At 56.5% G+C, this 25,682-nt stretch overlaps 1 protein-coding gene across 1 annotated transcript in view; it reads left to right on the plus strand.

Moving 5' to 3' along the window:
• The window catches only part of NUP210 (nucleoporin 210), a 108,669-nt gene that overhangs the window by 61,990 nt on the left and 20,997 nt on the right, over positions 1 to 25,682 (plus strand). Inside the window, exons 15-25 of the mRNA XM_036870138.1 lie at positions 2,234 to 2,455; positions 4,501 to 4,674; positions 10,324 to 10,516; positions 11,024 to 11,130; positions 11,769 to 11,873; positions 11,959 to 12,060; positions 19,733 to 19,861; positions 21,133 to 21,260; positions 21,359 to 21,494; positions 22,792 to 22,854; positions 23,047 to 23,226. Coding sequence (XP_036726033.1) covers positions 2,234 to 2,455; positions 4,501 to 4,674; positions 10,324 to 10,516; positions 11,024 to 11,130; positions 11,769 to 11,873; positions 11,959 to 12,060; positions 19,733 to 19,861; positions 21,133 to 21,260; positions 21,359 to 21,494; positions 22,792 to 22,854; positions 23,047 to 23,226 — 1,539 coding nt within the window. The remainder of the gene's footprint in view (positions 1 to 2,233; positions 2,456 to 4,500; positions 4,675 to 10,323; positions 10,517 to 11,023; positions 11,131 to 11,768; positions 11,874 to 11,958; positions 12,061 to 19,732; positions 19,862 to 21,132; positions 21,261 to 21,358; positions 21,495 to 22,791; positions 22,855 to 23,046; positions 23,227 to 25,682) is intronic.

The raw sequence follows: 25,682 nt of genomic DNA on the forward strand, positions 1-25,682 counted from the left end.
TTCTCACTGACAAGTGATGCCCTTTCTTTACTAAGGGTTTAGCACCCAACCAAGGGGACCTGAGCCCCACAGGCCTTGGCAGATCATCACCTTGCCCCGACCCGCCTCTATCCTCAAGGGTATGTGACATCTTAAGGCTGTCACGCAGTGACATTCCCTCTCCATACGGAGGTGCAGCCGGCTGGGGCACTGCTCCAGGTCCAGGACTGCGGTGACAGCTGAGAGGTTATCAGTCTGTACCTGCGAGGGCTTCAGGCTGTTGGCAGTTGGGGGAAGCAGCCCCCATGGGAAAGAGCTGAGCGGAGCATCAGGGGTCTGATGAGCAGGTCAGCAGAGATGACCACAGCAGCGGGCTGGCAAACACAGTGGGCCAAAATGGAGGGAACAGGGGAGGCTGGCACTGGCTGGGTGGGGGAGGCTTTGGCTCAGCCCAGGCTTATGACATCCCCACAGGGTCTTCGCTGCAGAGGGTCTGAGATGGGTCGCTGTACCCTGATCTGCACGAACACTCACAGGGCTTTAAGGGGTCCAGGTGAGTAGGGCTTGGGGGAGCCGGGCCTGGAGGTAACAGTCAAGTATTCTGTGTGTTCTGGGCATTAAGCTGTCAAGGACTCACTTGATGTGGTTCCTGGTAACCTCCACGTGCCTAGGACACTGGCCATTCTGAACGAGAAGTCACTCTGCCTTTGTGGACTCTGGTCTAATGCAGGCACAGCTTCTGTGTGTGCCCGTCTGTGCCCACTGCAGACATTGCTAATCAATCCTGGCTGCCTTTATTGCCAAGCGCTGATTCAGCCTCAGGAGCACAGATCCCCACCCCCATAGCCATTAGCAGCCAATCAGAGTTGGACCTTGGGGCTAACAGGTGTTTGCAACTCTTGGCCTAAAAGATATTGGGAATCACAAGAGGTTAAGGTCAATTAGTCCAAGAAGAGGGGATTGATGCAGGTTTGGTCTTCTCAGCATTGAGATGATCATCCTGTCACAGGTAGAATCATTTGTTTCCATTTCTTCTCAGTTTTAGGGTTTGCTTTTTTTAACCTTATTTTTTGTCTAAGTTGTTTATGTGGTTCCCAAGTTAAACCTGTATTCAAAGTACACCCAGAAGCCTCACTTCCATCCCTTCCCTGCCTCTTGTCAAAAACTATTTTGATTAGTTTCCATTTTACAGTTTCAGTGTCTCTTTTTGCAAAAGTCAGCAAGAATGGTTATATGTTCTTATGCCCTGCCCGTTCCTGTCTTACTCAAAGGTAGTATGCTAGATATCCTGTTCTGCACCTTGCTTCTTTGCTTGGAAAATAAAGAAAATAACCTGCAAATCTCTCCACATCCACACGGGAAGATCTTTGTTTGACATTCCATCGTATGGATAGACCACAGTTTACCTAACTAGGCCCCTGCTGATGGGTCTTTGTGCTGTTTCCAAGCTTTTACTCTTAAAGATAATACTGTAAAGCGTAGCTCTGTGCGTATATTTTATATATTCATGGAGGCATATCTTCGGAGTCCATTCCTAGAAGGAATGTTGCTTGGACAAGAGATAAATATGACTGTCATTTTAGTAGATATTGCCAAATTTCCCTCTGTTGGGGTTGTGCCATTTTCCTGTCTCCCCAGCGGGATAGAACACGTTTCTCAATAATACTGTTCTTGAAAATTGCTGAGAGAATAGATCTTAAAAGTTCTCATCACAAGAAAAAAAAATTGTAACTTTGTGTGGTGACAGATGTTAACTAGACTTATTGTGGTGATCATTTTGCAATATATACCAATATCAAAACACTATGTTGTACTAATGAAACTAATATAATGTTATATGTCAATTATATCTCAAAAAACAAGTTAATTAATTTTATAAAAGAGTGCGTGTTTCCCTACAGACTCACCAGCAGTGTGTGTGCTTAGACTTTTGGATCTTTGCTAATCAAATGGCAGAGAAATAGTATCACAGTGTAGTTGTAATTTACTCTTTTAAAAATATTTCAGTTTGTCTGTACGGTCTTTCATTTCTCACGTGGTTGAGATCACGCTGCAGATACGAGAGGAAACAGACACGCCTTTCCTTTAATGAGCCTATAGGCCAGTTGGGGAGACAGACGCCCAAACAGATCATTTCCTGGCAGGACATCGAGCACCAAGTAAAGCAAGGACCAGAGAGTGAGCCCCCCACCCAGCCCTAGCAGGCTCGCCTCTCCCAGGGAGACGTTGACCCTTCCCCTCTTTTCTCCCACAGGCTGTGGACCCCTCCTCTGTCGCCTTGGTGACCCTTGGCTCCTCAAAGGAGATGCTCTTCGAGGGGGGTCCCAGACCCTGGGTCCTGGAACCTTCCAAGTTCTTCCGCAACGTCACCTCTGAGGACATGGACAGCGTCAGTCTGTCTCTCTTTGGGCCCCCTGCCGCACGGAATCACCAGCAACACTGGATCCTCGTGACCTGCCAGGTCTTGGGAGAGCAGGTGAGAGGGCGGCCACCCCCCAGACCCACCTTGCCCAGAGCGAGGGATGGAAAGTCACGTCCCCCGAGTACCCCGCTGTGCCTCGCAGCATTATTTTATCTAACTCCTCGAGGCAACCCTGAGAGACAGCTGTGGCTGTTGTACCCATTTCACAGACAGGCAGACTGAGGATCAGAGTGGTGGGGTGGTTGAGTGAGCACCATCTGGGTCTAGCGGGGTGCGGCAGTTGGGACCCCGCTACACGCTGGCCCGTCCTGCCTCTCTTTCCACACCCGGGGCGATCTCCTCTTGCCCCAGGGCGTCAGCACTCCCCACTGTCAAGTCCGGGTGGGATGAGATCGGGCTCGCAAAGTCGGAGGCCTCCAGGGTCAGGCAGGTATCAGTATTATAGATGAGTGAGACTGCAGACCCAGGGTGGGCAGATCTTTTCGGTGTTTCAGGATGAGCCGAGAATCCCAATATTTTTTTCTGTGAAACCTTTTTTTTAGATTGAAATAATAGTTGATTTATAATATTATATTAACTTCAGGTGTATGAAGTGTCTTGATTTTTTTTTTTAATGCTGAAAACCAAAAAAATTAACCTGGTTGGACTGAGCACAATGCACCTGTGATCCCTGCAGGGCCGGCATCGGCTGGATAGAGCAGGAGCTCGCCCCTCCGTTCCCCTGTGCCTGGCAGTCCCAGGCTCAGGGCTGCACACTTGTCTGATTATAGTAGGGGTGTAACCCTCCATTCCCAGGGTGCCAGGAAACAGAAAGTAAGGGGTGAGGAGGCCAGCATGAATCAAGAAAGATAGGAGAGAGCCCATTTCTTGGCGGAAGTGAAGAACACCTTTCTGTGTTTATTTACTAGTACAAAGCATGTCAGTTGATGTTAAAACAAACACACACACGCACACACACACACACACACACACACACACACACACACACACACACACACACACGGCCCCCAGGCACCCTCATGAAGCCGGCCACACCGAGACTGGCTTGGTGTGAGTGGAAAAGATGCACAGTGAGAGGCCCACTTCCACCGGCTTCATTGGTTTTTTTTTTTTTACAAAATCAATTGAAGAATAAGAAAAATAAACACATCATAATAAATACCACAACAAGAATAAACTTAGTCAAAAATGAACGTAGAGAAGCTTCTTATTCCTGGCTTGGCTCAGTCATCTGTGTCCCCCTCGGACGGTAGGGGTTGGACCCTCAACAAGGTCACCCCGAGGGCCCCCTACCCTGGTGCTCTGGGGTCGCTTCCTGGGGTGTTGGGGGTCAGCGAGGACACTGCCCTCTGTCCTGCCTCGTGGTCAGGAAGGCTGAGGGGCTTCTGGACCGGACTGTTCTGGCCAGTGAAAGTGAGTGTCACTGAGGGGCCGGGGGCCGCTCCCTCAGGACCGGCCGTGAGCCGTGTGGCTTGTAAAACGCGGGCCGGGCTTGATTTCTGAGGTCCCAGCTCTGAGAGCAAACATAAATGTCCGCGTCTTTTCTTGCACCTTTAATTTCCGTCTTTGCAGCCTCCAACTGAGCTTCTCTAAGAGCCGGAAGGAGGGCGGGGCTGTGGCTCCAGCACCTGCTCTCCGGCCCCGCCCTCCGTACCCCGTAGCTGGTCCCTCCCCAAGGGGCTCAGTCCATCAGACACACTCTCCAGCGCCTGCCCCTCGTTGTGGTGGGTGTCTGCAAGTCACTATGGATTCCCCATTCAAAACCCACAAGCTTGTCAGTTTGCTAGTCAGCCTTGGGGTCTTCCTAGGGTCCCGGGAGAAGCTGCACGGTGTCCCCCCCGACCCACCTCCTCCTCGGGCCCAGGAGCAGGCAGTGGTTCCGTTCTGTCAGTAGAGGGCGCCGGGGCCCCTGTCGGAAGGTCTCTTGCATGTTGAGGGAACCCTCTCCTGGGCGTGTGTCGCTGGACCATTGTAACCCGCTTGGGATGCGGGCGTCACCACCACCCCCGTTCTGCAGAGGAGCTCCCTGAGCCCCGGGGGCTCCCAGTGGAGCAGGGGCTCAGACGTGGGGTGTCTGACAGCTGCTTCTGCTCCGCCAGCTCATCGCCCTCACGGTGGGGAACAGGCCCAGCCTCACGAACCCCTTCCCGGCGCTGGAGCCCGCCTTGGTGAAGTTCGTGTGTGCGCCGCCCTCCAGGCTCACCCTGACGCCCGTCTACGCCAGCCCCCGGCTGGACCTGTCCTGCCCGCTGCTGCAGCAGAACAAGCAGGTGGTGAGTGGCCTTCTGGGGAGGCGGCGTGGGTGGGCCAGGCGACGCCCGGTGCTGCCCCCTCAGCCCTACTACACTCGCCTTGTCCGCTGGGCACTGGTCTGCGTGTGACACGTGGGGCCCGGGACCTGGAGGGGTGGGGCATCCCCTGCGTCACAGCTGCTGGTGGCAGCGCCCGGACTCTGCCGCCTCTCTGCGCGGGCACTTGGCCGTCTGTACAGATCTCGTCGCTTTCCTCTGTGGCTCGAGGCTGTTAAGGTGGGGTTCTTGTCTCAAGGCAGGGGTTGCAGGGGGAGTGACTGGCCGTAGCCTTCTCCAGGCTGCGGGGGATGGCGCTGTGTTTCCAAGGTCACTGCGGGCAGAGGGAAGAAAGTCGCTGGGGTCCCTGACAGCAGGGATGTGAGGTGACAGCAGTCCAGCCTCCACCCCTGAGACCCTCGAGACCAGACGGCTGGACGTGGAGGATTTGGAAGCCCCCTGGTCAGGGTCAGGCATGCACACGCCCTGCTGGCCGGCTGCGGCCCTTCTCGGAAGGGAGCCAGGCTTCATTCTTCTCATCCCTCAGCATACGTTTGCTGGATCTCACCCCCTGTGCCGGGCACACGTCAGGTTCTGGAACGCAGAGTACCCAGGGCAGGCGAGGCTCGGGCCTCGGAGCCGACAGGAGGCCCACAGCAGACGTGGTGGATGGGAGGGTGGGAAGCCCTGTGGAGACAGGGGACCTCAGACTATAGGGAAAGGCCCCTGTGAGGAGGGCACACGGGCTCACGCCCGTGCTCGGGGTGCCAGCCAAGAGGGGCCAAGCTCAGGGTGCCCCAGGCAGGTGGAACAGCAAGTGCAAAGGCCCCGGGGCCAGCCCGGGGTCTCTGCATCCCTGCTGCCCACACAGTGATCAGAACCGCCGTGTGTGCCTTGTTCCTCGTCCCTGAGGGCTGGACCCGCAGGCAGAACCTACGTCTGTCCAGCTCCAAGTCCGGTGCCTCCTCGGCAGCCCTGCAGATGCTTCTCTCCCAGCCCCAGCCTGCAGTCAGCCCCGGGGCGTGTCCAGCTGCCTGCCTGGAGCAGCGAGATGGGGAGTCGGCTCCCGCTGCTGTTTGGTCAAGATGCGTCCCTCTGAAGCTCTAGGGCAGGCGCCAGACTCCAGGGCCTGGGACTTGGGAACAAGCCCACCATCTGGCCCGTGCCTCTGGGCCTCCTGTCCTTGCGAGCTCAGTGCAGCTTTTTCTCCCGCTGCTCTGGCGATCGTGGGGGGCTTCACTGACCCCTCAGCTCTGAGGCACGTGAGCCCCTCCGCTGGTCCCGTGAGGACTGGGGCCTGGACGGCACTGGTTAAAGTGAGGAGTCTTTGTGTGCGGCTCAGGGCCCTCTCCCCTGCCCCGTGGGCCTGCAGGGAGCGTCCTCCTGCGGGCGGAGACCCGGGCTCAGAGCCCAGGGCCCCTCCGCAGGCTCGTTGCCATGGTGCCGCATCCTCCCCATCCCAGGCCTGGGTGTGCATGTCACGGAGCGGCTGACCGTCTTCCCTAAGGCGAAAATCTGTGTGTGTTCAGGAAAAGACTTTGGGGGCTGTTGAGAGGAATGCCCTGAAAGTTTTACATTTTAAGTCACTTTTATGTACTCAGCAAATTATCCCTTGTGGAAAGAAAGACATCATATATGTCTGGATTCTTGGAAGACCCGGCTTGCTGGGTCCACTGTGTGTGCGCCGGGGAGCCGGATTCAGGCACGGCCTGAATCCCACCCGCTGTGCAGCTGCCTCCTTTGAGTGATGACGGTGACATCCAGAGTTACTGCGGGGGATAAACGGGACTGGACATAGGGAGTCAGAGTGGGACCTGCAGGCCCTGAGACCGCCCGTCACCGTCCCCCCGCAATCAGTGCTCGGACGCTGGGACAGTCCCATGGTCTGGCATGCTGTCCCCTGGCTGGAATTGTTTCCCTCCTGAACCCGCAGCTCTTTATTCACACGTTACCTTCTCAGGGGGGCCTTCCTCAGCCTTAGACCTTATCTGAAGGTCCCCACTCAGCATTTCCTACTCGGTTCTCTTTTCCCGCTCCCCGCCCCCAAGCACCTAACATCAACTAATGCTGTAGGATTTACGCACAGGCAGACCTCGGAGACAGCGTGGGTTCGGTTCCAGACCCTGCAGTACAGTGCGAATATTGCAGTAAAACAAGTCTCAGGAACTTTTTGGTTTCCCAGGGCATATAAAAGCTACATTTATATTATCCTATAGTCTATTAAGTGTGCCATAGTGTTATGGCTAAAGAAACAATGTACAGACCTTAATTAAAAAGGCCTTTATGGCTAAAAAATGCTAACCGTCCTCTGAGCCTTCAGTGAGTTGTGGCAGTAACTTCAAAGGTCCCTGATCACAGACACCCTAACAAGTACATATAATAATGATGAAAAGGTCTGAACTATTGCGAGAATTACCAGAACGTGACCCAGAGACGTGAAGTGAACAAATGCTGTTGGGAAAATGGCACTGACAGAATCGCTCGACACAGGATTGCCACGAACCTTCGGGTTGTGAAAACGAGGGATCTGCGAAGCGCAGTATCTCCGAGCTGCGCCTGTACTCATTCTCATCTCTGTGAGTGTCTCTCTCTCAGGGCCCAGCTCGTGGTGGGAGCTCAGCGAATGGTGGATGGATGAGTGATCCAGGGACCCCTCCCCAGCGCCCCCGCCCCCTGCCCTTATTCTGCAGGCTCACGGGCCTGGTGCTGAGGACAGGGCCGGGGGGGACGGTCAGGCCTGAACAGTGGGTGCCCCTCCAAAGCCCCCTCAGCTCCAGCCTGTTCAACCCCAGGCTGGCCAAACCTTCTCAGTTTCAAAGGAAACAGCAGTCAGACCCATGTGCCTCTTTCCTGTCAACCCCAGGCTGGCCAAACCTTCCCAGTTTCAAAGGAAACAGCAGTCAGACCCATGTGCCTCTTTCCTGTACTTAAACACTGGCCACTTGCTGAAGGAGCCGAGTCTGGCCGTCTGTCGGCTGTGACCTCGGGGTCAGCCCAGGGTTGTCTCTTGGCTGAAAGATGTCGGTCAGGCAGTGAGCGCGGCTCTGAATTGGTTCTCGTGTGTCGTAGATCTTTGCTCAAACACAGAATTGCCTTGTGATCCATCCGTCCTGGGATTCCAGAGCCGCAAGCCAGTCAGGCATGGCCCCTGAGATTTATGGTCTCACCAGGGGACCCCGAGGAAGATATATCCCTGACACACACCCCGGTGCAAATCAGTTTCACTTTATACGTCTCCAAAGCCAGAGGCTGCCCAGGACGTGTTTGCAGAGTCGGTCACTGCCGAGGCCAGGCACTATAACGGGGCTGACCTGTCGGAGTGACAAAGTGGGACTGCACTCCGGCCTGACCCCAGTCCTCTGAGCTGGGCATCCGCCGTGCAGCTCACTGCCAGAAGGTGACAGGCTGGGGCTTGAACGGAGCTGCCGCCTGACGCGTGTGCTGGGGAGAGGCTGCACGGCGTCTGGCGAGGCCTATGGACTTTAAAATCAGACCAGAGGGGGCTTCCCTGGTGGTGCAGTGGTTGGGAATCCGCCTGCCAAGGCAGGGGACACGGGTTCGAGCCCTGGTCTGGGAGGATCCCACATGCCACGGAGCAGCTGGGCCCGTGAGCCACAGCTACTGAGCCTGCGCGTCTGGAGCCTGTGCTCCGCAGTAAGAGGGGCCGTGATGGTGAGGGGCCCGCGCACCGCGATGAAGAGTGGCCCCCGCTCGCCGCAACTAGAGAAAGCCCTGGCACAGAAACGAAGACCCAACACAGCCAAAAATAAATAAATAAATAAATAAATTAATTAATTAAAAAAAAAAAATCAGACCAGAGAGTTCCACGCCTAAACCTGTGTGACCTTGGGCAAGCAACTTAACATCTGTGAGCCTCAGCCTTCCCATTTGGGGCTGATGCTCTTGCCATTGGCAGGACCAGTGAACCTGCGAGCATGAGTGATGCTTTGTTCACGTCCCCCCCCACCCCGCCCCGCCCTGGGGAGGAGGAGGAAGGGAAGAACGTTAGTTTTCCACCCCGGGTAGGAGGAAGGGAAGAACGTTAGTTTTCCACCCCGGGTCGCATCTGGGGGACAGAGTGGGGCCTCTAGAATACGCACCTTGTTCTCCCCGCCCACAGTCACAGCTCCCGACTCGCGTCCACAATGGTTGTAAACTCCTTTGCATCCCCAGGTGATCGTGCTGACCTGCATTTAGAATTTGGGACCTGCTTTGGTCCAGAGTTCTCCGGGGGCGAGGGAGGTGGGAGTTTGCTGACTGCACCAGGCGGGCCAGGTGGGCTCGGCGGCAGTACCGAGACCCCTGCACAGTAAGGGCTCACTTCTCGCTCACGCAGTGTGTGCCTCGCAGGGGGCTGGGGGCCCCGCTTCGTCGTTATCTTCCTTCCAAGACCTGGGCGGTGGAGCGTGGGCAAGTTGAACGTGGGCAGAGAAGGAGAGCTGGCAGATCAGGTTCTGACCATTCAAGCTTCTGCCCCTGGAACTGTCACGAGTCACGTGTCACATTTCACTGGCCGAAGCAAGTGATGCCCTCACTCCTGACTGCAAGGGCCAGAGAAGCCCAGTGCTTCCTCCTGGACCCGTGCCTGGTGAAGTGTGGATACTGCTGAGCTCAGGCTCCTGCCTGGGTGACACGTTCGTGACACGAGCCAGGCCCCTTAAAATGCTCTCACGCGACCCTTGTTTAAAACAGAGAGCCCTGGAAAGAGGATCTCGTGCAATTCCCACTTCACGTGGAGAAACTCCAGAAAGTGGGTGGCTTGCCTGGGCGGAGGCGCGTTTGAGTCCAGGCTGTGGGACCCGGGCGTCCATTCGGGCCGGGAGGGCGGGGTGAGCCAAGGTCTGGGGGAAGGAGGCCGATCCCCCACGGGCTCTGAGGAGCCGAGCTGCTCAGGTGCGCGGCCGGAGCAGCAGGAGGTGGGCTTTTGGAGTGGCATCCTAAGGGCCTGCCACTCAGCCGCCGAGGACCTCCGTGCCTTCCCTTCCCCGGGGCCCGTCCTCACCCCAGTGGGTGGATGGCAGCCCCCATCACCGGGGTCAAGGCCAGGTGAGGTCTCGGCTCTGAAAGCTTTGCCATCCCAGTGGCTCTGGGACGTTTTGGGGTGTAATTCGCTGGCCACGAGGGGGGGGCGTCCTGGAGGGGCTGAGGTGGGCGTGGGGTGGGGGGAGGTGGCAGGATTTGGAGAGGGGAGGGCTGAGTGGGGGAGGGCAGCCTGGCTCGGGTGGGGCGGCCGAGGGCGGGGTCCCCCAGCCTCGGCACTGCTGACATCTGGGGCCAGGTCCTCCCTTCTTGGGGGGCTGCCCAGTGCACCCCGGGGTGTTCGGCAGCACCCCAACCCCTACGCACTAGATGCCAGTTGCGCCCCCTGCAGTGTGACAACCAAAAATGCTTCCAGACCCCGCCAAGGCCCCCGTTGAGGACCACGGACTGGAGCAGGAGGCCAGGTTGCATAGGGCTGGGGGGCACCTTGCTGGCTGGCAGCAGTGACCATCCGTTCGCGACCTGCCCCCCACTGGCTCACCGGGACCCCTACGAGCTTACGAGGCAGCCGGCAGGTCCGCTGCACCGTGTGGTCAGGGGCGGCCCCGCCCAGTCCGGGGCGCAGCCATGGCGGGTAACCTCGGCTTCCTACAGGTCCCGGTCTCCAGCCATCGCAACCCCCTGCTGGACCTGGCCGCCTACGACCAGCAGGGCCGCAGGTTCGACAATTTCAGCTCGCTGACCGTCCAGTGGGAGTCCACCAGGCCGTCACTGGCCAGCGTCGAGCTGGACCCGCCCTTGCAGCTGGTGTCCCGGGACGATGGGAGCGGCCAAAAGAAGTTGCATGGTGAGCCGGGTGGTGAGCGGTGGCCCCAGACAGACGAGCCGCGTGCCGAGAGGGGCCGGCAGCTGTGGGTGGAGGGCTGGGACCCCCCTCTGTCCAGGACTGAAGCTCAGGGAGCTTCAGGACTCTCCTTTAATCCTCGCACGTCTGTGACGTAGGAACGGCCTCTCTGTGTGGGAGCTGGGGAAACAGCTCAGGGCACACGGCGGCTGAGTCTCAAACCCCAGGTTGTACACAGACCAGCATGGCGCCGAGACCCTGTGACGCTGCCATCACAGACCCCTCGACGGCCGGGAGCTGAGCCGTCTCCTCCAGCTCCTCTGAGCTACCCCGGGAACCTTGCTCAGGGCCCGTTAACTCTTACGGTGCACACAGTGTAAACAAAGCCCATCACCTATTTTTAGGGCTGTGGGAGATTTAAAGCTACTAATTAGACAGAGGGAAGGAGGGGTGCCTTACAGATACAGCAACGGGGCCCAAACCTGACGCCGGTTTCTCTCCTGCGCTCAGGTTTGCAGGCCATTTCAGTTCACCAGGCCTCGGGCACCACGGCCATCTCTGCCACAGCCACTGGCTACCAGCAGTCCCACCTGGACATGGCCAGAGTGAAGCAGCCGGTACTGACCAGGGCCCTGGGGGGGGGCGGGGAGCCCTCCTGCTTCTCCTGTGCTGTGCCCGGCGTCCCAGCGTCCTGAGCCCCTCGCTGGGCTGCACCGCGGTCACCACCCCCCTCCCTGATCAGGGGTGCCTCATCACGGGGCTCCCTGCCTCAGTCTTCCCTGCTGCACACGCTGCACGCAGGCAACGGGGGGGTCCAGCTGAAAGGCAGAGGGGCCTCGCCACGTGCCGTCTCTGGCACACGCCTCGGGGGCCCTCAGGCCTTCCCTGCCGCGGCCCAACTTACAGCCCCAGCTGAGTGTGCCCAGCTGGTTCAGCCCCGTCCCCTGAGCCCGCAGCTCCCACTGCCTGCGACGCCATCCCGCTTTCCTGGGGTGCGTGTGAGTCGTCCACCCCGGGAGCCTGGCAGGTGGGATGGGGCGCCCACCTGGCCAGGACTCCGGGAGGCCTCGCAGGGCTGTGGTCTCAAAGCGCGATGGGTGTTACTGGGCTCGTGTCCCCGACATAACGAGGTCCCGGAGGGGAGGGGGCGCCAGCCCCTGGGGCCGCTCGTCCTGCTCTTCCGGGGGAGGCCGTGGGCTGGCCTGAGATGGCCCCCAGCCCCCCGGCTCTGACAGGGCTGGCGTTGCCCCTTCAGCACCATCCCCTCGTGCCCGTGTCGGCCTCCGTTGAACTCATGCTGGTGGAGGACGTGAGGGTCAGTCCGGAAGAGGTGGCCATCTACAGCCACCCGGGCGTGCAGGTACAGCCCCTCCCCCGCTCCACTGCCTGGGCGTGACCCCTGGGGGACCCCAGGCCTCTGACGCCAGCCCGGCCCCTGCTCACAGGCGGAGCTGCACATCCGAGAAGGTTCTGGCTACTTCTTCCTCAACACCAGCAGCGCAGATGTGGTCAGCGTGGCCTATCAGGAAGCCCGGGGCATTGCCACGGTGAGTGTGGGCCCTGCCCCCGCCTTCCTCTTCGTTTTAGTGAACGGACTGTTGCAGAAGCTGGCACTTAATCTCGGCTGGTGCGTTGAGCAGAGTCTTCAGATTCTCTGATTCACTGTTTGTGAAACTCACGAGCTACCTTTGTGGTTTGTATTCCATCTCCACAAACTACCCACACTGTAGTTACCTAACGGTTTCCTTTCACTTCAGATGAAAATAGTATTTCATAAGTGCCACTATAAGAACCATAAGGAAATTGCCGTAAAAGACATAGCAGCCTTTTCTGCCTCTCCGTGTTCCTTTCCTGACCCTCCCCCTAGCTGTGCCCGTGGTGTGGAAGAATCGAGCATTCTGCTCTTTTCAGTGCTTTTATTCTAAGGTTTTTTTTTCTCCGTGTTGCTATGTAGGCTGGCTGATTATTTTCTCACAGTCATTTGTACTCAGCCATTCTCTCCTTGTAGAGCATTTAGGTTGTTTAATTTTTTTTATTTTTAAAGAATCGCCCTATAATTATGACAAAGAGTAAAGGCAAACAGACACCAACGTCCTAAATGTCTGCATATTGGCACAGTGAGTTATTATGCTGTCGTTAAAACTGAACTTTCTTTAAAAGGAAACTCTGACCGCTGAGTGTGTCAAACCACTGCTGTGAGTCGCAATTGCAGGCAGCCAAGAACCGAGAGACAGTGACACCCATGCAGTGTCCTGAAATTGCAGCTCTGCTGTGGCCTTAGAGTTGCTCAGAGCCTAAGACCTGCTTTCCCCTGGTGAAGGCTGGTTGCCAGGTGTTGGAGGAGTTTTCCAGTCATCCCAGCACCGAGCGAGACTTTGTCCCGGACTCGAGAGAGGCTGGGGCACTCCGTGCTTGACGCATGGTGGGGGTTCCTGTGGTGCAGCCAGGGAAGCCAGGGGAGAGCCATTCTGCCATCCTGCCGCCCGCGCTTGCTTTCAGCACTGCCCGTCCGTGCGGGGGAGCCCTCACCACTGGTGAGAGCACAAAACGCACATTCCAGGGATTTAGCCTTCACAGAGACCTGGTCCCACAGTTTCCTTTCAGAAATACAGCCCAGCTGCCTTGCCCATGGTTGTGCAGTAAATGTGTGTTCTAGCCGGGAATCAGGAGTATGTCACCTCACTCTCTGCAGGGTTTCCAGCCATAACTCCGCACTGGTCCCTTTCTCTGAGTTTTTTTTTGCATCTGTTGACTGCCTTGATACAGTGGCCACAACACGAGTTGTCTCTGAAGTGGGACAGGTGTAGAGTAAGTGAAGCAAATGAGCAGGGTGTGAGGAACATACTGGGAAGAGCTGGGCTAACCGGCACCAGATGCTTAACTTCGGCGTCGGAGGTAATAGGGCGTGGTGGGGACTGCGGTAAACTAGACGGCAGAGACTGTGGCTAAGGGACAGCTGCCCCACACCCTCGCCAACTTTTATTATTATTTTTTTTTTTTAATTTTTATTTATTTATTTATTTATTTATTTATGGCTGTGTTGGGTCTTCGCTTCTGTGCGAGGGCTTTCTCCAGCTGCGGCAAGCGGGGGCCACTCTTCATCGCGGTGCGCGGGCCTCTCACTATCGCGGCCTCTCTTGTTGCGGAGCACAGGCTCCAGACGCGCAGGCTCAGCAATTGTGGCTCACGGGCCCAGTTGCTCCGCGGCATGTGGGATCCTCCCAGACCAGGGCTCGAACCCGTGTCCCCTGCATTGGCAGGCAGATTCTCAACCACTGCGCCACCGGGGAAGCCCCTTATTATTTTTAATATCAGTTTTATTGAGGTATCTTTCACATACCATACAATTCACCCATTTAATGTCACAATTCAGTGGTTTTTAGTGTATTCATAGATACATGCAACCATCACCACAGTTAGTTTTAGGTTTTTTATCGCCTCAAAAAACCCCCAAATACCTTAGTAATCACCTCCCTATTCCTACACACACACACACAGGAAAGGGTATTGGATTTTGTCAAATGCTTTTCCTGTGTCTCTTAAAATAATCTTTTTTTTGTTTGTTTTTTATTCTGTTGATATGATGTGTTACATTAATTGGCTTTCAGATATTAAACCAACCTTGCATTCTGGGATAAACGCTACTTGCTCATGATATATAATTCTTTTTACGTGTAACTGGTTAAAGTTTGCTGGTATTTTGTTGAGTTTATGTTCATATTCCTGAGATATTTTGGTTTGTGATTTTCTTTTTTTGTGATGTCTTTGTCTGGTTTGGGTATCAGGGTGATATCACCCTCATAGAAAGACTTAGAAATGCTCCCTCTTCTAATTTTTGGAAGAGTCTGGGTAGAATTGGTAACAGTAACTCTTGAATGTTTGGTAGAATTAACCAGTGAAGCCATCTGGTCACGGGCTTTCCTCATGGTAGTTTTTGATATGAATTCAAACTCTTCACTTCTTACATGTCTATCCAGATTGTTTATTTCTTTTTGAGTCAGTTTTGGTAGCATGTGTCTTTCTAGGATGATCTAGTTTTCTTTTTATTTTGTTTTCCTGACATTTTCTTACCTTCCTCCAGTGGGCGACTTTGGTCTTTAGCTGTCTTGTTGGAAGGATGCTTTCTCACAGTGCAGCCCCTCGGTGAAGAGCGAGGAAGCATGTCATAACATTCCTGTTTTTCTCAGGGGCAGAATTACAGATGTTGGGACCTCTTGGGTTTATCGCCATAGATCAGAGCAAGAAAAAGCCATCTCTCGGCACCTGTGGACAAATGTGTGTCGTTAGAGGGAGCTTGGGGGCAGCTGGATGCCTGAGATGGTAGGAAGCTCTCCCCCAGGCACTTATATTCCCTCTATAAAAGAAAGAATAATTCCCTGGCCGTTCCTCTTCCATGTAAGTAAGTGTTCACTGTCAAATCCTTAACATTAAAGGGAAAACCTCAAATTGTAAATGATTCCAACTGCTTGAAATATGCCTTTTTTTGCTTTATCTCTGGAGATTAAAAATAACTCCCCTGTTATATAAAAGGGAAATTTCAAGTTCAGAAAAATGTGTGCAGTGCCAACAAAACTTGGGCACCTTTTTACTCACATTTACCTTGCACCACACATTTTGAGTAACCCCTGAGGGCAGCCCTGTGGCCAGAGAGAGACCCTTCTTCCAAGAACAAGAGGTTCTGAGAGTCTGTGATGGACCAGGCTGCCACTTCAGGTAGTGAGCTCCCCATCTCTGGAGGCATTCAAACAGAGGCTGGCATGCTTGTCTGACTCAAGATGGGATTCCAGCATCAGAGTCAGCTTTCCTTAAACCTACGAACCCCTGCTCAGTCTAGCAATGTCCTACAATGCGCAGTCCCTGTCAGCAGCAGACTCTAGGCTTCTCCCGGCCAAGACAAGCCTGACATCCCCAGTTTACAGATGGTCCCAAAGAGCTATAGCAGTTCTCTCTCCAGGTTGTAGGACTGGCCTTCGCCCTCATGTGTCATCCTCCGTGGCTCTTGTTGAGTGGGGCTAAGTGCCCCACTGCAGACACGACCCCAGGACGTGTCTGGCGCCGAGTTCAGGACGTGCCAGCTGTGCCTGACGTTCAGTGCCCGATCCACCAGGGTCGCGTTTGCCCAGAAGGTATCCTGGAGGCGCCTTGGCCGCCAGGGTCTCTGCTTCCCCCCACCTCAGGCCCGTGCAGAGACCACTGCGGCTCCAGGTGGAATCGGGTTCTGGTTCCCTTTGCCTCTTCTGTAAAGCGCGGGAGGGATTTTTCACGGAGTGTTGACAGCCGATGACAGCTCCTCGCAGCTTTTCGGAGGGCTGTTTCTGAAGGACGTTTACACATTTCTATGGCATTTTCCAGCTGCTAATTAGCAGCATTCTCATTTCCCTTAATCACAGAGACAAGGAAGCCCACAACATTTCTTCAATTAGCTCAGAGAGAATTGTTTCTTTCTTTCCTATTGATACCCATTCGGAGGCAAGAATGGCTGGTGGGTGTGTGTCGGCTTCCAAGCGTCTCTGGAAGGGAGTCTGGCGCTCACGCACCGGGGCTGGGGTGGGGTGATTATGCAGGCTCCCACAGACCCAAACCCTCTGCAATGCACCTCTCTTTCCTTCTTGGCTAGTTTACACATGGGAGTGTTTACCTGATTTAAACTCAGGGTTTCTTTTCTTCTCACCAGTTCTTTACATTTCAAAATAAGCCCTCCACGCAGAAGCTGTGTGATTATAAGAGCGGCGACTGGGAAGCAACCTAGCGTGTGCTGAGCCCTCACGCCTTTCATTAACGCAAAACCCCCTGCAAAGGTGGGTGCCCATCACGTGCCAGGCCTGCTCCAGGCTCCAGGGATTCAGCGGGGAGCAGTCAGACAGGGCCTCTCTGGGTCCTGGGATGTGGGGCTGGTCACGGTGATGTTGTACCTCTGAGGAGGTGCATCAGAAGGGGGTCCTTCCTTGGGTTGGGGCAGGTGGTAAGTGGTAGCCGTGGGGCGTGAACTCGGGTGTGTCCCGCCTGCGGTGTGTTCGCCTGCGGGAAGCCTCCGGGCTGGCTGGGGCCCTTGGATGAAGTTTCTCATCTCAGTGTGACCCTGGTCATCCCCCACCAGCCTCAAGGGCGTCCATGTCTGCCGGGGGCATGGATCCCCACCCTCTCGCATGGCACGGCCTGGCCACCACGAGACATCGACGGGCACGCGTGGGAAATGGAAGCGGATGGTGCCAGCGATGTTCGGGAATATCCTCAGGGTCCGTGCTCTTCTGTAGATGCCACCTGTCAGGGAACAAGCGTGAAGTGTGATGGGCCCTGGGAAGCGAGGGGCCGTGATGACGCGGCGGCCCCTCGGGGCCTGGCGGGCGCAGGTGGACGGCGCGAGCAGAGCGGCCCCTGGCTCCACACATGGCATCTTAATGCACAATAACGCGTTCCGATCTCCAAAGAGTTGACAGGACTTCTCCTGGGCTCTCAGTGGGCACCTTTACCCCTTGGGAACGAGAATTCATGCTGGGCGTGGGTTTACCCACCTCCCCTCCTGCACATGTGTCCCCCACACGTCCGTCAGGAAGCAAGTGGGTCTGGAGCCTGGAGAAGGGGGTGGTGACACATACATGGGGGGGACAGGATCCCTCCCCCGCCACCCCCACCCCTGTGCCATCTGCTGGCCGGTACGTCCCCTCGCTTCCCCCAGTGGTTTGTCTCTGGAGTGACGGGTGGGCACGCCCTTAAAGCGCTGTTCATTGCCCAGTGGGCTGGCAGGAGCTGATGTGCGGACGGGCCACGCGGCCCTTTGGTGGGTGGCAGCCTGACGCCGTCTTCCGCCTGGACATCCAGCTGCTGGGAAATCAAGTGGAAAAGGAATCGATTTCCCCACCGTCATTTATGTCTTTGTTTAAAATGCGCAAAGTGGCTCTTTCGAAGGAGAGAAAAAGAAGAGAAAACGCCTCTGTGCACCCCCCGCGCTGGTCTGGCCCCGTCGGTACAGCGAGCGCGTCATTTCTCTGCGTCATGAAGGACGTGCCGCTCCTGACAGCGGCAACTTTTGCAGGAGGATCAGATTAGAGCTCTTGCTTCTCCCTGTGATTTTTAAATGGGTTCTCTCTGGGGGATGTGCAATAAGCCAAGTGAATCGTCCTCTGCAAAACTGGAGCCCTGTGGCCTCCAGCCCCCAGTCCTCGGCGTATTTGATACCAGGCTGGCGTGGCCCTGGGTCAAACTACACAGCCGTTGTTCGGAGTACCAGCGTGATTTCCACTCTGGAATCTTTATTAAGCGACTTGGGTCCTTGTGTGAAGTACCCTGGGCGCCCTTCGTCTGTGGACGTGCCTGTGAGCCCAGAGCTGCTGGCAGGGTTCTCAAGCTGCCAGCCCCTGCCGCCTCCCCTGCCCGACGGTTCCTTTCTGGCTGCTGGTGGCATCCAGCTCTGGGAAGTGGCTGAGTGTGGGAGAAGAAGCCCTAAACTGGGGGCTCGGGCACCGTGTTCCCTCCCCGGTGCCGCCCCTTGAAGGCTGGGTTCCCACGCTGGGTGGGCCTGTCTCCCCATGTGTTCACTGAAGGATGTGGACCAGAATCAGCACTTCCCAAATAGATGACGGTACCTGGGGTTTGCAGACCCCTTTTTCCAAAAATTCCCAAGCCTCGACAAAGCCAGGACTGAAGCTGAGCTGGTGGAAGTGCGGGTCTCCTTACGTTAACCGGTGACTTGGAGCTGTGACCCTGGATCTCAGTGTGGTCGACACGCTGGGCGGGGGCCGAGTCTCGGCCAGGTGTGAGGCTCGGTCCTGAGGCTGCATTGGGGGAGAGGACAGCCTGGGGGGAGGACGCACAGGCAGGTCTGCATCGATTTGGAGTGAAGAGTGGTACAGCTGCAGCAGGAGAAGAGAGCAGAGGGGCGGAGGTCCCACCTTCCGGATCAGGGGAGACTTTACCGAGAAGGGACACTTGAATGGGACTGAGGGTGGGTGGGAGCCAGCAGGTGGACACAGGGGGAGGACAAGCCCCCAGATCTCAAAGGTGGACTGTGCAGCCCTGAGGCGGGTAGACAGGCGCCGGCTGGCTGGAGTGTGATGGCCATGGGGGAGGGTGTTTTGTGGTGAAACGAGAGCCCTGGGCAGGGGCCAGATCGTGCCAGGTTCTTATAGGATGTGTTAAGGATGTGGGCTCACTCTGGGCAGCCTTTGAACGCTTCTAACCTGGGTGCAATGGGATAGTATTTGGTTGTCTCCTGACATTTTTCCCCCACAGGTTCTTGATATTGAAACGGTAGCTTTGCCAACACTGAGCAGTTCACTGTACCCACCGCCCATCTCCCACCCCCAGTGAATATAAGACCACAAATCTCAGGCAGCAAAGCCAGGGCCAGGTAGAGATGGGAGGCAGCTGTGAGGCCCACCCACTAGCTCCTTGACATGCCTCCACCTGCCCAGCCCCCAAGACCGCTCAGTTGAGATGCACGCCTAAGCAACATGACAAATTACTGCGAGTCCATCCCCAACATGAGAGAGTGGTGATGATGCGGTTTGTCTGGGGAGAGACTCTTCTGAAGGTGGGATCCCTGGAAGGAGGTAGAGAGAGAAGAAGACTTAAAGGGGGCCTTTGGCAGTGAAAGCGTGGAAAACAGGAGCTTAGATGAATTCCTGCACTTCGAACATTTTATGAGGGCTCTACTGCAAACACAGCAGGGGCAGAGGTGAATGTGGGGATGGGCAAGATTCAGAGAGCTCGCACTGAAGACTTGGTGGCCTCCTCGGCCTGTTCCCAGGTTCTGAGAGTCTGTGGGTTCAGATTAGGATTTCTCAGTGAGAGCTTCATTTGGAAAGCAGTGGTCTCACACTCTACCAGCCCCTGACTTGCAGTTTCACAGGAGACCCCATGGGATGCTCTTCTCTTATGGGAGCTGCAGGGGCAGGTGGCCTGGACAGGAGATATGGAATCCTGGGTGTGAGTCCTCACTCCGCCAAGCTCTGACCACCCCCACCTTGAAGCAGCTTCCATTTTCTTCTCTGTAAACTGTGCAAAGTTGAAATAAAGGCTCTCTGAAATCTATCCTGGCACTAACATTTTACATCCCAAGCCCCTCCCCTGGCTGGCAGAGGGTGCTCATGATGAGGGGTGGGCAGGGCAACATTAGGGTTTTCCAAGCCCTGGTCCGCGGTCTCTGGGAGACAGTGTCCCACGGGCGATAGGCTGCTGCCGTGAGCAGCTGTGTAACCACACCCACCTCCGACCTTGCAGGTACGCCCTTTGCTCCCGGGCACCTCAACCATCATGATCCACGACTTGTGCTTAGCCTTCCCGGCCCCGGCCAAGGCTGACGTTTATGTCTCGGACATTCAGGAGCTGTACATCCGCGTGGTGGACAAGGTCAGTGTCAACTTCCCGATATGGCTCCCTCCCTGCGGAAGCCAGGAGAACGATGGGGGTTCAGGGGGTGTGTTTTCCTCGTGTCCACCTGCAGCTCGCAGTGCTGTTTCACCCAGCATTCTGGGCTCAGTGCAGAGCGGCCTCCAAGGGTATCCGTCTTCATCTCAGTTGACACCTGTAAAACCTGGCTGTAAATCCCGCTGGAAGTTGTTCCCACGTTAGCTCCAGCTTGGGAATTCCTGTCCTCTGACTGGTGCAAGTTACTAACCAGCCCGGTACATGCATTGCTGAATGTGAATTTTCTCCCCAGTATGTACGTTTTGGATTCTCAGAAATTTCAGTGGCAAATGAATAAGATGTATTAATGCCAAGTCCTTTTGCAAAATGAATACGTAATAGATCTAGGCTTTTCTTTAACGTAAAGAGGGATTTTATGTTACTCTAAATACCTGAAGTAGCTGCAGTGAGGCTTAAAGAGGGATGCTGTCAGAGTCCTGTCTTCCTGGGGAGAGAGAATAGTTGGTAGTTAAAGGGGGACATTCAAGCAACTTGGACTCCTTAAAAGTCAGTATTCTCTTAGCCTCAGGTAGTCCTCCTCTGATCTCATTTCCTCTGGTGATTTGCTTCCAGACTTGAGTTCTTTCACTAAGCATTTCTGACTCACGTTTCCCAAAGTTTTCACTATGTGTATTATGTGCCAGGTATGAACTCTTGGGTCAGTGAGCGCTTATTAAACCCCCACTGTTTGCCTGTTGCTATTCTAAGCTATGGATTATCTCTCTAACTAGATTGTCAGTTCGTTCTTTTTATTGGAGTATAGTTGATTTACAATGTTGTGTTAGTTTCTGGTGTACAGCAAAGTGATTCAGTTATACATATATATATTCTTTTTCAGATTCTTTTCCATTATAGGTGATTATAAGATACTGAATATAGCCCCTGTGCTATACAGTAAATCCAGTTGTTTATCTACTTTATACATAGTAGTGTGTATCTGTTAATCCCATACTTCTAATTTATCCCCCCCCCCCAAGATTGTTAGTTCTCTCAGAGTGGGATGTGTCATTTATTCATCGAAGTATCCCCGAGGCCTCTTGAATGCAGAAAGCACGCAATCGATTTTCGTTTGTTGATGGGCTGGTAATCTGAAGGTCAGCTTGGGTCTGTGGGTTTGAGGTTGTTGATGCTTTTGCAGAGATCCGTAGGGTACCCCAGGTGGTGGCATTGGTCATTCGGAGGCCACCCCTGAGTCTCTGTCCCCCTTGATGTAGGTGGAGATTGGGAAGACGGTCAAGGCATATGTTCGCGTGCTGGACTTCCACAAGAAGCCTTTCCTGGCCAAGTACTTGGCCTTCATGGACCTGAAGCTCCGGGCAGCCTCCCAGATCGTCACGCTGGCGTGAGTCCTTGCAGGATCAGGGGTCAGAGGAGGGCATCTCAGGGCATTGCCGACAGGTCTGTCAGGGGGAGAAGTCCCAGCCCCTCCCTCTGTTCCAGGGCCCTCGACGAGGCCCCAGACGACTACACTGCCGTGTTCCGCGTCCACGGCGTGGCCATTGGCCAGACCAGTCTCACCGCAACCGTGACCGATAAGGCCGGACAGAGAATCAACTCAGCCCCACAGCAGATTGAGGTAAAGCTGTTCCTCTTCATGCTTCATGGCCTCGACCCAGCCCCTGTCGCATGTTGGGGCTTTTTTGTGATAGGCTGGGCGTTTTAGGGGCAGCCCAGGAAGCCACGTGGAGGGGCCGTATTAATCTGCCCTACTGTGTCCTCTGATGAAAAGAGGGCCTTCACTGCTCCTGGGGACCTGGGGCCACAGGAGGGAGGGGGCTGGGTGACTTCACTCTCTCCGGGACGGAGGGGGCGTGGCGTGGCTCAGGGGAGGGGAGCGACTGCCGCACAGCAAGGGGGTGGCTGGGGAGGAGTGCGGACGGGTCTGCGCGCGTGTGCAGAGGTGCCCATTGACAGTCGGGGCCTTAGAGGCGGTGCGCTCCTCGAGGGAACTCTGGGAGCAGCAGTTCCGGGTGAGGGAGCTCCAGGGCCCCGGCACCGTCTCAGCTGTGACGGGAACCCCACAGCCGCCGGGGCCAGGAAGTCGTGTCCAGGTTTCTTCTTCGGCAGCGCTACACTGGTCCTGCCCCCTCCTCCACCGTCTCGGCCACATAGGGCCGGTGGGCTTGGTGTCGGCAGATGCGATCGGTGCTTCTAGATGGCAGTGCACCTTTCTTCTCCTGCTCGGAAGAAAGTCCTGTCTGCCTATAAATGGCACAGCCCTACGGAGACCACTCCTCACGCCCAAGGCAGCCGCGGGCCGACTGGCACACCTTAGGGCAGAGCAGGGGTTGTAGGGGTACAGGAGGAGGACATGGGGGCTTTGCCCTGCTGCAGAGACGGGGGCACCCTCGTCCCTGCCCCTCGAGTCCCGCTTTCCTCCTCTGGAAAATGTTGAGGCCATCGTAGTAGAGAGCTATTCTAAGGCAGTTAGTCAGTAGAAATCTGGAGACATTTAGTGGAAGAGGCAACCTTCCAAGGAGGAGTTGGGGAAATCTCGAAAGCAGTGGGTTGGAAGCTTGGACATGTGTCAGATCTCATGGGGACTTGTTGAAACACATCGCAGGACCCCACCTCTGACTGGCAGGTCCGGGGCAGGCCGGGGAGCGGGCATTTCTACAGTTCCCAGGTGGCTTCCACAGGAGCAGGTCACGGCCCTGAGAACCGCAGATCCTCGGGCCCAGGGGTGGGATGAGGTCTCGTGGGGACTGCTCGGGCTCCCCCAGGGTTGGCCGGGACCCCAGGCGCTCGCCGGCGCCCCCTTCAGAGGAGTGATGTCTGTGCACCGTGCTTCTCTGGAATTGAATGTGATTGTGTCCGGCTACAGGAGCTTGGAACACAACGGGCCCCTTTCTCCCTTGTGTCTCCACACCCAGGTCTTTCCCCCGTTTAGGTTGATACCCAGGAAGGTGACGCTGATTATCGGGGCCACGATGCAGGTAGGAACCAAAGGCCACGCCCCCGCCCCACCCCCACCCGCGGCCAGAGCGGGCTCTGGCCAGCCCGTGTCCCCTGCCTGGGGCTTCAGAACGGGCTGTGGAGAGTGCTGGGGTGTTGGCACCCTTGCCCCCGAGGGTGAGGCGTGGGCCGGCCGGGGGACGGGCTGACGGGCGCTGCTCTCCTCCCTCCAGATCACCTCCGAGGGCGGCCCCCAGCCTCAGTCCAACATCCTCTTCTCCATCAGCAACGAGAGCGTGGCGCTGGTGGGCGGCGCCGGGCTGGTGCGAGGCCTCGCCGTGGGCCACGGCGCCGTGTCGGGGGTCGTGCAGGCCGTGGATGCCGAGAGCGGCAGGCTCGTCGTCGCGTCGCAGGTGAGGGCGTGGGCTGCACCGCGGCGGGCACCTTCCGAAGCCGCCCTGGACACAGCCTCTGGGGTGAGGCTCACCGCTCCCCAGGCAGCTGGCGGGGTTGGTGACCCGGGCTGGGAGGAAGCCCTGCCTGCTGGGCTGGGGCTCTTGCCAAGGGCCACCCTCTCCCAGGGTCTTGCTTCTGCCCCCTGAGCCCAAGCCCCTGCCTGTCACCTACCCCCACCAGGGCCAGCCCTGCACTCGCACCCCCGAGGTTGCCCTCCTCCCGACCGAGGCTCCCCGGCTGCTCCTTAAGGGGCAGGGTCCCCAAGCCCCACGCCCTGGGGACATTCCAGTGCAGGCTGACAGTAGCCGTTGTGACAGCACACTCTGCTTTACGTGCCTCCCCGAGTCCTCTCCGGACCCTCTGCTCTGACCGTGTGCAGGTGATGGGCCCGAGGGACGGGCTCGCGACCCACGGCCGCCACACGGCCGCTCTAGGACCGGACCTCGTATCGCCAGCATCAGAGCCCTCCCGCCTTCAGGTCTTCTTTTCCAGCTGGGCTTGGAGATGTTCTCCTAGCAGAGTTGGGCTGCTCTAGGCTCTGACACACTTGCTGGGTTATGGTGTATGTTTTTGGAGGCATGTGCTGACTTGGCTGCTGTGCACGAGGGTAACTGGACACCAGTAGTGTCTCAGACCTGGATTTATATTTCCAGGAGAGAAAGAAAGCCTGAGTCATCCGCCAGTATCTTTGCTCAGCTAGAAGTAAAGTCATCTCTCCCGCCTCCCTGCTGGAGTGGGGGACATTTCCTGACCAATTTCCTGGGTCAGCAGAGATGCTGGAGGCCGACTCAGGGGAAGCCTCCCCCAAGAGGGTCCCCCTGCCCCATATCGGTGGCACTGACTCCAAGCAGGTGAAAGCAGGTGTCTCTAAGTCTGATCGCTTCTGTCTTCCCCAGGGGCAGGCACTTCCATGGGCCTCTGGGAAGGACAGGGCAGAGCATGCCCCCCCTCCTGAGAAGAGCTCAGGGTGCTTGGATTCTGCCCCGTGCCCTTGGCCTGCTGTGACTTGCGGGAGCATCGGCTTGGTGGTCAGGCCATGCTGGAACCCCGGCTCGAAGAGGGCGTTTTGTCCTGGGTGGTGTGACTGGGGACGGGAACTGGGCCCCTGACGGTGGTCCAGGAGCACTGCCGAGTTAGGAGCACCTGAACACACAGCTCTGGGCGCTGGGACCCCCTGGAGCAGGTGGGGCTGACTTTGACCCGACACTGAGTGCATCGATTTACTCCTTTCCCAGCAGTTCCACTCTCTCTCCAAGTATCCCGCTTACGCCGCAAAGTCCTTTTGAATCACTGGGTGGATACTCCAAGTTTACCTATCTGTTTTATAAAGACAAGAAAGCACTGGGCATGTGAGAGTAAAATTAAGGACCAAGGAGGCCCTGCTTTGTTCCTCTCTAAAGAAAGGGTTGCGGCCTCAGGAACGGGCTTGTTTTTCTCCTCCTGGGGGCCCGCGTGGCTGACACAGCAACCGGCTGGAGATTGGTCCGGAGGACACAAGGCCATGCAGTCCCTCCTGGCCACCCTCCTCTCTAGGCGGACCTCACTGGGCCACCTCTCTGCGTCTCCCATCGGGCAGGCTGGGAGGGGCCGGGGGAAGGCCGCGGTGCCCCTTGGTAGATGGAAAGGCTGCACCGCCAGCGCCATCTGAAAGGCGTCTCCTTGAGCCCAGGCAGGCGGGGGCCCAGCCTGAGGCCCTGAGGTCCGCGTGTCCCAGAAGGGTATGCGACTCTGGTCGGAAGCTCACGGTTCCATCTGTGCAATTCAGGTCACCCTAAGAATCAGCTCCCAAAGCCGAGGAATAGTCCAGGACTAGCAAGAGAAGACAGCGGTGAGAAGGATGAAGAGAAGGAAGGGAAGGGATGCTAGTTGGGCACCTACTATGTGCCAGGAGTTAGCCCAGGTCACAAGGCACAGGAGATGGGCTCGCCTGAGTGTCTGTAAAAAGGGCTTAGGGGTTTTAGTAGCCTGGGTTCAGCACGTGTCAGCAGCCCTACAAAGAAGCCAGTAGAGTTAGTCTTTGGCCAAATTAACAGGAGTATAGAATTCAGAATGAAGGAGGATATAAAGTCTATTCTAATCACACTCTCCCTGGCTCCTGCATTTGTCCCGGTACTCTGCTCAGAGACAGACAGGCTGGATTTGGGGTTGGGAGGTCTGGAGACCTGTCCTGTGAGGGCTGCCTGGCCTAGAGAGGAACAGTCCCTGGTCAGTGTCCCCGAGCCTCTGCAGTGCTGACCTGGAGCACCTGGATCGGACAGGTCTGTAGGCTCAGAGGACCAGGCTGGCACCCCCAGGGGCAGGGAAGAGGCAGCGGCCGGGTCCACGTGGGGCGAGCCACCCACCAAGCCAGGCCTCCTAGGGAAGAGGAACATCATGGGTGCCTTCTGGCCGCGTGACTCTGAGCTGGCCTTGG

The sequence above is a fragment of the Balaenoptera musculus genome, chromosome 11 (assembly GCF_009873245.2).
Source record: "Balaenoptera musculus isolate JJ_BM4_2016_0621 chromosome 11, mBalMus1.pri.v3, whole genome shotgun sequence".
Classification (NCBI taxonomy): Eukaryota; Metazoa; Chordata; class Mammalia; order Artiodactyla; family Balaenopteridae; genus Balaenoptera; species Balaenoptera musculus.